We start from the raw sequence: 13,799 nt of genomic DNA, 5'->3' as shown, positions 1-13,799 counted from the left end.
GTAAGAGGCAGGGATGCTCCTTGTCAGATGGTCAACTTTGGCAGTGGACCACAAGCTCCTCACCAGTGCTGACCTGCATGAGGTCTGACCGAGCGAGCCAAGGGAGACCTGCCACCAGTCACCACCCCAGCTCCTCAAGCCTTGACCCTGCGATGACACCATGGCAGAGGACAGCACTTACTCTGGAAGTCTTCCTGCTGGATCTTCCGGTACTTTGGAGGTCGCCCTCTAAAGAGACAGGAAGAGTGATTTCCAATTGGGTTAGGACTGGCCCGAGGGCCCTCCTCCACACCGCACAGAGCAACGCCTTGGCAGTGGGAGCAAGGATTACCTCTTGGACCCTCACGCAAAGGGTCGACAGCTAAAGACACAACATGTGGGAAGAAAAACCAAGAGAGGTGCCCAACAGAGCTGGAAGGACAAACGCCAGCTGCCAGCAACCATGCTCCCCCGCAGTCATGGAGCCTCTCTGGCTTGGCCATCCCTCCCAGAGATGGCAGTCACGGCACAGGGGCCCTGCACTGCTGCACGGTGCTCACTGGACTTGCTCCTACCTCCCGTGGTGCCGAGATTTCTTTCGCTGAGAGAAGCCAATCAGGTTCCTCTTGCGAGTTGAGGCCTCAGTGTCAGACAAGTCCGCCTTAAGCCTGCCCTGGTTCTTCTCTGCCAGTGGGCACCCTGAGAGGCAGTAATGGGCTGTGAATCTCCCAGTCACGTGTCCTGACCCATCACAGCCTGGTGTGGGGCACTTCCTAGAGAATAGAGTGGAGGCAAGTGTTGGACCTGGCTCAGAGGAGCATGGAGGCGCGAGCTAGCAGGGCCACCCCTCTACCCCTGAGCATAGGAAGCTGTAGCCCTGGCAACGTAAAGCAGAGTAAAGATGTACTAAACAAATTCCCTGGGTCAAGGGCACTGGGTGCATGGGCAGGGCACACCCAGTCCCTCCAGGTAAAAATATCCATCCCACCTTCTCCACTGCCATCACAGCGACCCTGTGCAAATCACCACAGTGCTGATCAAGCAAGTCATTGGGGTTCAGAGTCTCCCTCTTCCCTTCCTTGCCCCCACAGGTATCCAGACTAGCCTCAGAGTGAGGAGGAAGAAAGTGTCACAAGTGCAGCCAGTAGAGAAAACCCTGGGAGCCAGACATGCCTTCTCCATCCTCAGGGATGCTCCACCATATTCACTCCTCTTGACACCAGCCTGCTGTGCTGGGGTCAGCACCACACCATGGCTGGTTTCCCCTGGAAAAGGTCACACAAGCGACTGACTGAGCTGGGGGAGATTCACTGTTCCTTCTCAGGACTCCCCACCTCACAACCTCACAGTGAAAGGCATCCATGAAGGGTGGGAGGAAAATTGTCCTCGAAGCTGGTATCAGTGAACAGCATCTTAGAGGCACTGTCCCCTACGTAGTCTATGCATCTCCACAGGTAGAGGGGCACATAGGGCACCCCCAGGGGTTCTGCGTGCCACAGGACAGGCACAGAGCAGGAGCTTAGGGAAGTTACACTAGGTGCAGGCTCAAGGCTGCCTTGGGGCCCAGCTTGGGGAGAGCCCCTAAGCAGGGTGCAGAGCCAAGCCTGGGGTGGGTGCAGGGAATAGCTGGATGCTGGTGGGGGTGGCAGGTGCGGAGGAGTGAAGGAGGGACAAGCACAGGCCGGCAGGGAAGCTATGCCCTTCTGAGCTGTGCTGGGGAGCTCACCTGTGGTGAAAGCTGTACTTGGAGCTCTTGGTGTGAGGGATGCTCTTGCAGCCCAGGGTTGGGCAGCCCCCATGGGCAGAGGAGGCTGGTTCCTTTGGCCCTAGACCGGAGAAGAAACAGGAGAGAGACTGTCATGGCTGCAGCCGCACGCAGAGCCAGGGCTCTGGGCTCCCAGCCTGCACCAAACAGGGAGGACTTTTCCAGCTCTCAACTCCACAGCAAAGCCCTTCCTCCCTGCCCATCCTCAGCCAGCACCTGCCCTCCCATTTCTGCACATGGTGGTAGTGACAGTGGGGATCTGGCACACTTGGGCCCTGGTACGAGGGACTCACCCAGGTGCAGGACTTACTGAGAGGAGGCTGCAGTGGGTGTCCAGTTTTTGAGCACCAGCCTATGGGGTGGATATCTGGATGATCGGCATCAATCCAGAAATCATAGACGTGGCTCCAGCCATCAAAATGGATCTGGGGAGACAAGCAGAGAAGTCACCCTTCAAACCTCAGGGCACCTCCCTGAGGAGCTCTGGAGCCCTCCAAGCTGACAGCAAGCAGCAGTGTAGAGCTGAACTGCAGCACAAGGCTCTCCTCCACTCCTGGAGCCAGGCACTGGGACCTGCCACCCTCTGCATGGTGTGATTCCAAGACCTCCACACACTTTGCCACTGAAACTGGCAGTGAGTTGGGAAGGACAGGAGCAAGCCAGCACAGTGCCTGGACCCAGGCTCAGCACCAAGACTCCAGCACCCACCTTTATTCTGTGGTCTTCCACGTCCTCCACACTAGCCACTCGGATGAAGGAAGGAGTCCTCCTGTCCACTGCCTCCAGCTTCATGTTGACCAGGAAGCTGTGTGGTGGGCGCTGGGGCCAGGAAGAATCCAGGTCAGCCAGGAGCAGGGCCATGCTTCGGGCTCCCGCGCTCCTCAGCAGCTTTCCCAGCAACGTGTGCTCCTCAAGCCCAGCTCCCAGCCCTGGCCTGTCCAGGTAAGAGCCATCCCAGCTCACAGTAGCAACAGCAGAAAGTGGGGACAGGCCCTCCATATCTGAGCTGTGTTTAACAAGATGGGAAAGCTGTGCCCATAGGAAGAAGGTCTCCAAGAGACTCATTTTAGGGACCTATATTGCAGCCACATTTGGCTGGACACAGCTGCAGCTGCTGCAGTTGGAGAAAACTATCAGGCAAGCCTAAACGATTTCCCATCACCCAGCTCCCATCTAGCCGAGAGGATGGTCATACTTCCCATTTTCCCAGTTTTGAACTATTTGCCCTGACTTCTGAAACTTGAGTGTAGATCTGAACCCCAGGCCTGTGGCAGGAGTGATGACCCAAATTCCTGCCCAGGCACAGTGAAGCAGATGATGCAGCACTCACCACTTTAAAGGCCCAAGCTGGGACAGCAGATGCTCCTGTTTCCTTTAAGTACTTTTCCCATGTGAAGTTGTCGGGGTCAGGATAATCTAGAGGGGGATGATGCAGAAGGTGAGACATGCCTGCAGGAAGACAGCAAGTACCCCAGAACATCTACTGCCTTGAAGGACCAAGCAAGCCTGTGCCAGGCACACAGGAACCCAAGAGACATCAAGAAGTGCTACTATTTTCTCACGGGCCATGAAATCCAGGGTACAAGGAAGCAGAAACACTGCACAGACAGCTTGGGTCCTCGTGTCTCCACTTGGCCCAACACAACCACCATGCTGCACCTGAACATGTGTACAGGAGCCTTGGCAGAAGCATGCTGCCTCCCTGGCTGTGGCCTTGCTGAAGGAAGCTGCCTGGGCCTGCAGACAAGCAAGAGCCATGGGGTTTACACTCCAGGCTCCCCATGCCACCTTGGGAAGCCTGTTCCCAAGGGGATGTGCCAGTGAAGGCAGCACTCCCAGGACACTGACTCACCTTGAGGAGGTGTGAGGGGTTTGCCGTGCTCCTGACACCATCCAACTGGGTGGATGTATGGACTGCTGGGGTCACACCTAGAAAACACACCCAAACTCTTACACAGGGCTGAGATAACCCAGCTCATCACCACCAGACAGTGTGGGCTGCAGGGGCCCAGGGCAGGCCACTTGGCAGCAGCCCCCAGCTGTGCAGCACCAACACAAGCCCCTGCAAAAGCTGAGGTCTTCTACAGCACCCTTGTCCTTGAGTGACCCAGGGAACCATGGGCCCAGGCAAGGCACGGGCTAGAGCAGGGGGACTGCCGCTCAGGGGGCAGGACACAAACACACCGCGGGTGCAAGCCCTGCCACAGAGCTGCTCAGGGAACAGCAACCCTTTGCTGCAAGTGGGGAGTCAGGCCATGCCTTTCAGAGCTTGGAATGGTGAGACCTGAGCGGTCAGGGATCTCGTGTCTGGGTCACGGCTCCCAGCAGGCCACAGCACACTCAGGTACTGCTGCTTCACAGGTCTGCCCTGCTGCTCAGCACCAGTGGGTGGGGAAGACCCGTGGACAAACACTGCAGCCCCGCAGCTCCTCAGGGCAAGAGGTAAGAGACGGTCAGAGGACTCCAGCCACAAAGGGAACAAAGTTGCTCTCAGGACCCTGATTGTGCTAATTGGCCATTTTAACCAGCCTTAACCAGCCTCAGCTGAGACACCTCCCTGCCCCAGCCACAATCCCCTGCCTACAGGTGCAGGAGCTCCTTTTAAGATCAGGCCTTCAGTCTTTGCACTGCAGGTGGGCCCATCTCCCAAGTGGGTTTCAGGGCAAGTGCACAGTATGTGATCACGCCTGTCTTTGCCTCATGTTAACTACAGCGCCATGGCAACGTTCCAGGAGGTGACATGGAACAAGTAAAGCTTTGTCCCCCAGCACAGGGGGGTGACCCTCTACCTCACTGAACCACTGGTGGCCTGTCTGCAGAAGCACGCTGGGACTGTCCCATGCTTTCCCGAGCTGGCTGAAGCACTGGCACCCCAAGAGACTCTGTGAACTTACCAGTAGTCATAAGTATCATCCCAGTTGTCAAAGTGCACCAAAAAGCGATTGTCCACCACGTCAGTCACTGTGGCAACACAGATCAGGGAAGGGTTCATGCGGTCCACAGCTTCAAGCTTCATGCCCACCTCGAAGCCTGGGGAAGCCTCGTGCTGGGAGGAGAGAGGGGCAGGTTTCTTTCAGAGCTGTAGTCCCAGCAGCCTCCTCACCACTTCCCTTGCCTGCTGCAAAGAGGCACCAGCCCAAACCCTCCCAAAACCAGGCCCTCCCTGTCCTCCAGGCAGACCCAGGACCACTTAGGATCCCAGAAGGGTGGTGCCCTGCTGTGCATGCAAGAGGAGAGGCAGAGGGTAAGTAACTCAGCTTGACCACACAAAGAAAGAGGAGAAGAAATCTTCAGACCCTCTGGATCTTCTATAAGCAGTAACCTCCAAGAGAAAAACAGCCGCCAACTTAAGCTGATTCAGATTTTGTCACAAAACACTTGTTTGTGATCACGCTCCTCCAGTGTTAGCAGCAACCAATGCCCTAGGCTTGTCAGGAGGAACTGGGCTCGGGCCCTTCATCCCACCTTGCCTTTATCTCTTGGATCCAAAATCTGTGCAAAACACCGTATCACACACGCTAGTGGGATTGCTACAGCAATGAACAGGAGGGGTTTAGACACAATAAATAACTTAGAGAGACTGATTTACCAGTAGGTTTAGTCTCCTGCAGCTGACAAAGAAATCATCAACATTTTGCACCCCGCTATATTCCCACTTTCCTTACCCAAATTGCTACATGAAAAACAAACACAGAGACAGAAACAATGAAGATGCAAAACAGAGACAAAAGAATTAGACTTATGAAACAGTAACTGATGTTTTTTGGCAAAGTAATTGTTGAGAGTAGCAGTTACTTCTCCTTACCAGTACTTTTGCAAGAGATTTAACTGTCCAGGAGACTGACCTGGATGAAACTGTGAGTCAGACCCATGCCAGTTTGGGGCATACCGTACTAGTGTCCAAGCTACAGATCCTCAGCAGCAAAGCATGCCACATCTCATTAAGCAATACCAGCAGTACACCCTCCTGGCCCTCTGCACTGTGGGCTTGAGAAATGCGAGGTGGGCAGACAACAGCCTAGCACTGGCAGAGGCATTCTGCTCAGCCAAAGGGGAAGAAGTCACACCTGAACCTGTAAGCTCTGGCAGGAAGGAGAAGCTGCTACTCACAGTGTTTCGGACCACGAAGAGGTGCTTAGGAGCTGCTTGAGCCTTTGTTATCTTCAGGTAGTTTGACCAGCTGAATTCTTCTTCCTTATAACCTACAACCCCTCAGGAAGAGAAATAAGAGCAGTGAGTTCACAGAGAGCAGCCACGAGGTTGTGAGGCTGAGCCCAGCCATTCCCGACCAGCCCTCACCCTGCCAGGCCCATCCTGCTGTGGTGGATGGGATCTACAGCAGCCCTGGGAAACCCAAAGCCTGTGGCTTAGGCCCGATGGCTGACTTTGAAAGGGTGCTAGAAAATGTTAGCAGTGGAGTGGAAACGCAGAGCTCAGCTTCTCCCTGGAGACCACCAGTCCCACTTGCCCTGGGGCACAGCTCCTGGCTCCAGCCTGGCACTGGGACATCCAGGATGACAGGGCTTTGCCCCAAATGAGAGCAAGCAGAGACCTTTAGTGTGACGGCCACCTGAAAGGTTGTCCTGTGGGAACCCCCCCAGCACAGTAGCATCCCCTGCTGAGCCCCACAGAGCCACACTGTCCCCATCTCCAGCTCTGTGTTTGGGGGTCCACTACTTGTCCCCCTCCTTCAACAGGACCCACCAACTGAGACCTGCTAACTCCTTACCTTTCGGGGGCTGGAGTTTGTGCCCTGTCTCCTCAAACCAGCCAGCAGGGTGGATGTCAGGGGAGTCAGCATTCAGCCAGAAATCATGGCACTCAGAGTAGCCATCAAAGTGTAGGCGCATCCGGTAACCGCACACCTACCAGCAGGGAGGGCAGGAAAAGGAAAGGGCCATGGAAACCTCCTGCTGTCCCTGGCTGAGCGTCGCACACACCTCCACTCCTGCACACAATCTCAGCATATCACGTTGGGAAGCCAAGGGTCAACCATAGGCCAGTGCCCAAACAGGAGGCACATGCCAGTCCCAAAAGGTGTCCAGCACGGAACAAGGTAAGTGCAAGGCCACCACAAGCCAGCCCTAAGAAGGGAGGTTCAGGCTGGTGCATGAGATCCCACAGTGGGGCACCTTCCTGAGTCCAGCAAGTGCAAAGATTCCCTTTTCTGCACCCGAGGGAGATGCTGGCACAGGGGTTTTGGGTAAATGCCATTCTGCTTTTGTGAAATCTCTCCAGCAGCAAGAACAGCAGCCACTGTTGTATGGGTGATCTCCCTGGCTGCCTGGTGAGCACTGTGAGGCAAGGCTGGTTCGGCTACCACATGTCTGAGTGGAGAGCCCCACAAACAGAGGGCCTCCATGGACACAAGGAAGAGCAATGGGATGCCTCCACACCCTCCATCTCAAGGGCTCAGACCTGTCTGAGGAGCATCACCTTGAAGATAAGAAGCTGTTGCCATCACCACAGTCCTTCTCCCCATGGCCCTGCTGTGTCAGGGTGATGACAGACCAGCCTAGCTGGGGCATGACAGCTGCTCCACAGGACTGCCTTCTGCCCCTGCAAACTGGAAGGAAACTCCCCATTCGCTTGACCGAGGTGCTGGAGCATCAGCTCAGCTCATGCAGCAACATGCAGGCGAGGGCCCAAGGCCCGTCTCCTCCACAGGCCAGCCAGCAGCACCTCCCCTCCCCCAGAGCCTCCCGCAGCTTGGGCACGAGGAGGAACCAAGACACAGGGGAACCAGAGGCACCTTACCTCAGCCACTGTCAGGATAAAATACATAGATGGGTGCTGTGGATCGATCCCCTCCAGCTTCATCCCCACTTTAAAGCCATTCTTGTGCTGGGAAGCTACTTGGTACTGGAAACAAAAATAAACTACAATGTAAAAAAACGACACATGTAGTTGGGTCTAGAAGCATCCCAAGGAGCAACCATCAGGCAATGGAAGCTGCTGGGACCAGGAGATTGTGGGCCACAGGTTATGTTGTCTTCCAAATTTTAATTCTTTTCCCACAGAAAGCCACATTCCTCCACCTCCTTGTGGGTTTGCATCTCTTGCTACTGGCAGGGCAGGGTGTCCCTGGGCTAACAGCCATGGCCAGGGAGAGTGGGCATGGGCCTGGCTCTTCTTGCACCCTGACAATCAAGACGCCTGGGAGCAGAGACGCAGCACAGCAACATGGTCTCAGGAGAGCCCACACCTGGCTTCAAGGAAGGACCAGAAAAGCTCCGCCACCCTGCCAGAGCCACAGGGGTGTCCTAGGCAAATGTGGATGCTTAGGATGGGGGACAGCACCCTGCTGGGGAGGGGGACTCAGGGCAAATCAAAACTGGAGGGTGACTGGTCACCTCCAGGTAAAGATGGGAGCTTGCTTATTGCTCAGAGTCCCGCAAAACAGAGAAGCAAGGAAGACAGACAGGAGAAGGAGGAGGGGTGGGAAAAAAAGGGAAAGAAAAGAGAAGATGAAAGAGGGAAAAAGACAGGAAAATCCCAACTCACATCCTGGAAGAGATCTAAAGGGGCAGCGACAGCTTTCTGCTCCTCCAGGTAGGACGCCCAAGACCAGCCTTCTTTCTTCTCCTCACTGGCACCTGAGCGCAGCACAAACGCACACACAAGAGGCGCTGCTGAGGGTCTGCTCCAGCCTCTGTCCCTGCCTGCCTGCCTCGGCACAGCATGGAGGACAGGCAAGTGCAGGGGTCCTGCTGGGGCTGCATCCCGCTCTCACGCAGAGTTCTGCATCCCTGCAAAGCTCCAGCACCATCCTACCAGAGCCCCTTCTCCAGCAAACCTGTCTGGCTGTCTGAGGAGGGACAGAGCCAAGAGGCCCCCTCTCACATAGGTCGCCATGACCCAAATGTCCTCTGTCGCTGTACAATGCTCTACTAAGGCACCTAAGGAGCCTGAGAGACAAGCCATCCTGTGCAAAGCATCAGGACTCCTCTGCAACCAGTCCTCCTCCAGCCAGTACATCCGAAATGGCCACAGCACTGATGGATCTGGGACAGCCAGCAGGATCCGTCCAGAGGTCTGGGCATCACTCCCAGCTGCAAGGGGCTCCCAGCCAGTCAAACCAGCAGTAGGCTCATCTCCTGCTGCCACTCCAGAGGCATCAGCTCTGCCATCCTCTGCTCTGAGACAAACACATAAGCCCCCCTTGGCACACCAGGGCCAGCCTGATATCCTAGAGACACATTTACCCTTATGGTGTTGACGAAAAGAAGACAGCATCGTCTCTTCATAGGCAGGGAGGTGATCCTTCACGCCTTCAACCCCCTTGGGAAGGCCACAAAGGCCTTGCCTGATGCACATGAGATACAGCCCAAGTGTCTTGCTCCCCAGCCACTTTCTCTCCCTGCTTCGTAGCACCTGAAGGGACCCCAAGAGTGCTGTGCAGTAAGTCCAGCACTGAGTAATTCACAGCCATGGCAGACAGCCTTGGGTAGATCAGACCAGAAATGCAGTGGAAAAACAGACCAACTCCTTCCTCCCTTCGGCTTAGGGGAAGTGGAGATGGAAAAAACACGAACTTGCAGAAGAAATTAAAGCTGAGCTTCAGTGAGCAAGGTTACTAACCTAGATGCTTCACTAATACTTAAGAGTGACCAACAACTTTATTATTTTTTAGGACATAGGAAAAAAGTGCAGGCATGTTTGTGGAATCCACAAGTACAAGTTCTGCACTTCTGGAGAATAACAAATACACCTGGAGATAGAGTATACACCGACTCTACTGCACTGAAGAATCCAGGCATATATTTTGTTTGCTGATGTTCTTCTAAAATAAGAGAAAACAAAATGCTGAAATAAGAAGGCTCAGCATTTCTTATTTGTATGCGGCAGGGAAGGTTACACACTCAGGGCTCAGACTATTGAGAAAAGGACCTGGCAAGCGAGTATGAGATCCCTTTTTAATAGCGGTTAACTCAGTGTAGCATCAAGGGTTACAACATCTGGCCCCTGCTACTGTCCCTATATTTGGCTATGGAGAGGAGTATGGAGCTGGAACAGTTTCATTTTAAAATTACTTTGAGTATGACCTTTCACTATTCAAAGACAAAAGGTTTCCCATAAATGTTTATTTTCAGTATTTTCCCAAGCTTGCCTTCCCCCTCACTCCCATTGCACTGCAGGGAAAAAAAACAAAAAAGTAAACACTGCACCCCACAGCTTGTCTCCTTTCCCTCTGTGTCAACAGCTCTGCATTGGAGATCTCCTCTGATACGGTCCAGCAACAGATCCCCGTGAGATGAGACAACCCCAAATCACCCAGCTTCAGCGGCACTGGACCTACAAGAGGAGCTACCAAACTTGTGAGCTCCCAATCATATGAGGGAAGTTCCCCATAAGACCATCCAAAAGTGGGGGAGCAAAGCCAGATGTGGCACAGAGTCACATTATTGCTCAGGGTAGTGCCTCTCAGAGCAAACATGGTATCCACGAGTAAGTAGAAATTCAGCTCCCAAGGGGAGGGACCAGAAAGCACTGTACAGTACGGCCCAATGTCTGAAGAAGACACAGCCGTATCTGTAAGGGTGCACCCTTCCCATGGAGAGAAAGAGAGGAAAGGAGAGAAATGGAAAGAGACAGAGAGAGCAGGATCAAGCAAGCAGAGGAGCTTATAAGCCTTCAGGAACATGTACTAGCCATTGCTGAGTGTTTGACTCTGCTGGAGCACCAAAATGCTGGTCCAGCCCCACAGCACCACAGTGGAACCCCACAGCCATGGGGGGGAACACTCATCCCACCACCTGCCCAGCCCTCCATACCGTGTTGGCTCCCGTTCCATGCATCAGCCTCCGGATTGCTCATGGCAGAGTCTCCTGCAGAGTTTTTTTTCTCTTCCTGTTTTTCCTCCTAGACATGAGAGCAGAAAAAACAGAAACCCATCGTGTTGGAGGTCTGCACAGAGGTTTACGCTGTGTGTTGTACCCTTGCACCAGTGCCAAGAGCCATACCGTGCCTCTGCAACATCCATGATTTGACTGATACTTGGCCCAGAAATGGGCAGCCAAGAGGTTCTGATGATGGGAGCCTGAGGGGGATTTTGGTGCTGAGTGGTGGCAATCACACCTGGAGTGGATCTGCTACAGTCAGGGCTGGGAAGCAGAGCTTCCTTATCCCTTCCCCAGGATACATGTCATGCAGATAGACACTCTCTTACTTCAACACTTACTTTGGCAGCCCAGACTCAAGAGAGCAGTTGGGAGTGCTTGATTCCTACAGCCCAATCAAGATGTGTCTAGCACTGCCTAATCCGAGGTGCTCGGCATGCCAAACAGCCAGCCAAGTGCCTAGAAGCCCTGATGCTCCAAACATTCAAGTCTTTTTGGCATTAACAGCCAACAGATTACCCCTTCAACATATAGCTGACATGGCACTAAAAAGCCCCGATGAGAACTGCACACACCCACAGTGCATCCAGGGGTGGCCCATGGCCTACCCTTGACATGGGCACATGTGTGCACATGCCCTCCCTGCCCCATTCCTACCATTTGTTCAGATTCATATTCTTCCTCCGAAGGGCTCTGGTAGTCCTTCCTCTTTCGTTTCTTCACCGGCTTAAGGATTTCAGTGGCATTGGTGCTGCTGGAAGAATTTTCCACAATGACAGACCTGCACGGAGGAAGGGAGAGTAAACCACTGCGGTACAGTACATAGCAATGGCTGGGGTGTCATTAAGGGAGTGGCTGCTGGAGAATCACTGTCGCTCCATTTCTCACTCACACATGTTCCCATCCCTCCTGACTATTGTATGTGCTCCTCTTAGTGCACAAGTTGGCAAGAGGTTAGAACCAGGGTACAGACCAGTACAGACCAAAATCACCCTCAGACCCTTGGGTGTCAGAAATCTGAACACAGGGAGGGATCAAAAGTGATCTAGTTTCATAGCAGGGCTCTGAGCTGCATCAGAATCAGAACAAGATGCTGCAAAACAAGTCCCAGTAGTCACATATTAGTAAGCAGAGGGGCTGGAAATGCCCTTGTGACCCACGCTTCCCACTGCTGCCCAGCCTGGAAGCACCCACTGCAGCAACCTCCTGCTGCAGCCCGGCTCCAGCAAATACATGTTTATGAAGCCACAAATTGGGCAGGAGAAAATCTGGCTCCTGTGCTTCCTGCTGCCCCCTGGGACAAGTCTTCATCCCCCCCAACGCTGCAGCCAAGGCCCTCTGTCTACAGGAAAGAGGGGAAAAAGTGGGGTCCCCTGCACCTGTCGGAGACAGATGCGTTTGCATCCCTTGCTGGACCATGTGGACCAGGGGAGGGAGGGCAGACAGACAGATGGATATGGCTTTGCATGGAGCAGACTCCCCTTCCTTTACCTTTCTTTGAACTGCTGGTGACAGTGCTCACTGCAGAAGCCCCTGCCTTCCCGGGCTCCGTCTGACACGTGTCTCCGGCCACAGGTATCACAGTGGCACATGCTTTCTGCTGTTGGCAGCTTGGTCTGCTCCAGCACATCTGAGTCAGAGAGAAGGCGAGCAGTGAGGCACAAGGTGCAGAAAAGGAAGGAGAGAAAGATGCAGCAGACATTTGCCTCGCTCAGGGCCTATGCCAGTTAGCAACTGCTGGATGACAGTGCCCAACCCAGAAGTGCCACTGTGGTGCCCATACCTTGAGCCACAGTAGGATTGTCCCTGCTGGTGGGTGCCACCTCTGAGTCCCCATCTTTGTCTGTACGACACTCCTTTATAGCTTCCACTGGAGGCATCTTATCGGCGCTCACCACCTTCAGCGTCCCATACTCATTTATTCGAAACTATGTCATTGAACCAAAAAACATGGAAACATAGTTAACAAGGAGGATAGAAATATAACTTGATAGCTAGCGGGTGCATGTGAGCTTGAAGAATGAGAGAGACATGTCAGTCACTAGTGTGTCCAACAAGAAGACGACTCTTCCAATGATAGAGGCCAGCACGGCACCGAAGTCACCTGTCCTGCTGCCCCTCCCTGCAGTCTGTGCTGGCGGCTGAGCCTGCCAGGGCAAGCACATTTGCCCACACCTGGGTGAGACCAGCACCAGCTGGCTGCATGAGGGGCAGGGTGATGGCTGGGGGATGTGGTGCCCTGAGGCTGAGCAGCAGCTGAGAAATTGATGCATTTTGTACAAACTATTTCATGTACCAAGGGGTATACCTAAAGGCACTCGCTGTCTGATGAGCTCACGGCCACTGTTTCCATGGTCAGTGCAGGAGTTTGGTGAGAGCCAACTCCATGGCACAGCTTGGAAAGAAAAGATGCCCTGCACAGCACATTAGCATCCCTCTGCCTCCTTGTGCAGGGCCCCAGGCATCACGTGTGTGCTAAGCTCACAAGATGGGAAGGGCATAGGGATGGGGCACAGGAAGAGCCTTGCAGAGCTGGAACAGCTGAGGGATCCTCCAGCTGGGAGGCAGGCACTGCCAGGGGCCATATCACATCCTGGTGGTCCCTGCCTGGCACTGGCTGGGGGACTGCCACTTACAGGGGCAAGGAGCTGCAGGGATTGGGGGGGCAGGGAGGGGGACATGGGACGAACAAACATGGTGGCCCAGGGCTCCACTTACCCGCAGGTTACTCCCAGGCAAAGTAGCCACCCCATCTTTCCATTCCAGCACACGGACTGTGCTGCAGGTCTGCACCCCGCTGATCTGGGGAATGACAGTAGCTGTGATGGGCTCACTCCCTGCTCCCCTCTCTGGCCTCTCAGCCCCTGTGCTTCTCTGTGGTTCCCGGGGGAATCGCTGAATTTCTAAGGTGCTCGTGGGGAGGTTGATGGTAGTGGCATTTGCTTGAGAAGGGAAGAAAGGAAACAACCAGAGGCATACACAGAACACTTAACTAATGCAAACAAGGCTCAAAGGCAGCTCAAAATGACAGAGCAGACATAGTCTCCCAGACAAGGGCTCAGTGCTGTGGGCTAAAGCACCCACAACCCGGCAGCATAACCCAACGAGATCTGCAGCCAGCAATGGCTTGTGCTGGGGCATGGCACCGACACTAGCCACATTCAAGGGTTCAGCCTAACCTCAGACTGTCCCCATGACCAGGATGCCCTGATGTG

General features: G+C 54.2%; 1 protein-coding gene across 5 annotated transcripts in view; it reads right to left on the bottom strand.

The window, feature by feature from the left end:
- The window catches only part of L3MBTL1 (L3MBTL histone methyl-lysine binding protein 1), a 31,046-nt gene that overhangs the window by 7,243 nt on the left and 10,004 nt on the right, over positions 1 to 13,799 (bottom strand). For 4 of the 5 annotated variants that reach the window (XM_075108955.1, XM_075108956.1, XM_075108953.1 and 1 more), the window contains 17 exons: positions 13,303 to 13,526; positions 12,368 to 12,512; positions 12,076 to 12,214; positions 11,242 to 11,365; positions 10,519 to 10,606; positions 8,249 to 8,340; positions 7,502 to 7,606; positions 6,474 to 6,609; positions 5,855 to 5,955; positions 4,639 to 4,790; positions 3,597 to 3,673; positions 3,075 to 3,160; positions 2,453 to 2,563; positions 2,055 to 2,169; positions 1,706 to 1,805; positions 555 to 752; positions 182 to 228 (listed from right to left, as the gene is read on the bottom strand). In XM_075108955.1, coding sequence (XP_074965056.1) covers positions 182 to 228; positions 555 to 752; positions 1,706 to 1,805; positions 2,055 to 2,169; positions 2,453 to 2,563; positions 3,075 to 3,160; positions 3,597 to 3,673; positions 4,639 to 4,790; positions 5,855 to 5,955; positions 6,474 to 6,609; positions 7,502 to 7,606; positions 8,249 to 8,340; positions 10,519 to 10,606; positions 11,242 to 11,365; positions 12,076 to 12,214; positions 12,368 to 12,512; positions 13,303 to 13,526 — 2,040 coding nt within the window. The remainder of the gene's footprint in view (positions 1 to 181; positions 229 to 554; positions 753 to 1,705; positions 1,806 to 2,054; positions 2,170 to 2,452; positions 2,564 to 3,074; positions 3,161 to 3,596; positions 3,674 to 4,638; positions 4,791 to 5,854; positions 5,956 to 6,473; positions 6,610 to 7,501; positions 7,607 to 8,248; positions 8,341 to 10,518; positions 10,607 to 11,241; positions 11,366 to 12,075; positions 12,215 to 12,367; positions 12,513 to 13,302; positions 13,527 to 13,799) is intronic. The other variant, XM_075108952.1, reaches the window with a different exon arrangement.

Source organism: Phalacrocorax aristotelis, chromosome 13, assembly GCF_949628215.1.
Source record: "Phalacrocorax aristotelis chromosome 13, bGulAri2.1, whole genome shotgun sequence".
NCBI classification, from domain to species: Eukaryota; Metazoa; Chordata; class Aves; order Suliformes; family Phalacrocoracidae; genus Phalacrocorax; species Phalacrocorax aristotelis.
This window is presented reverse-complemented; position numbering and strand designations above follow the sequence as displayed.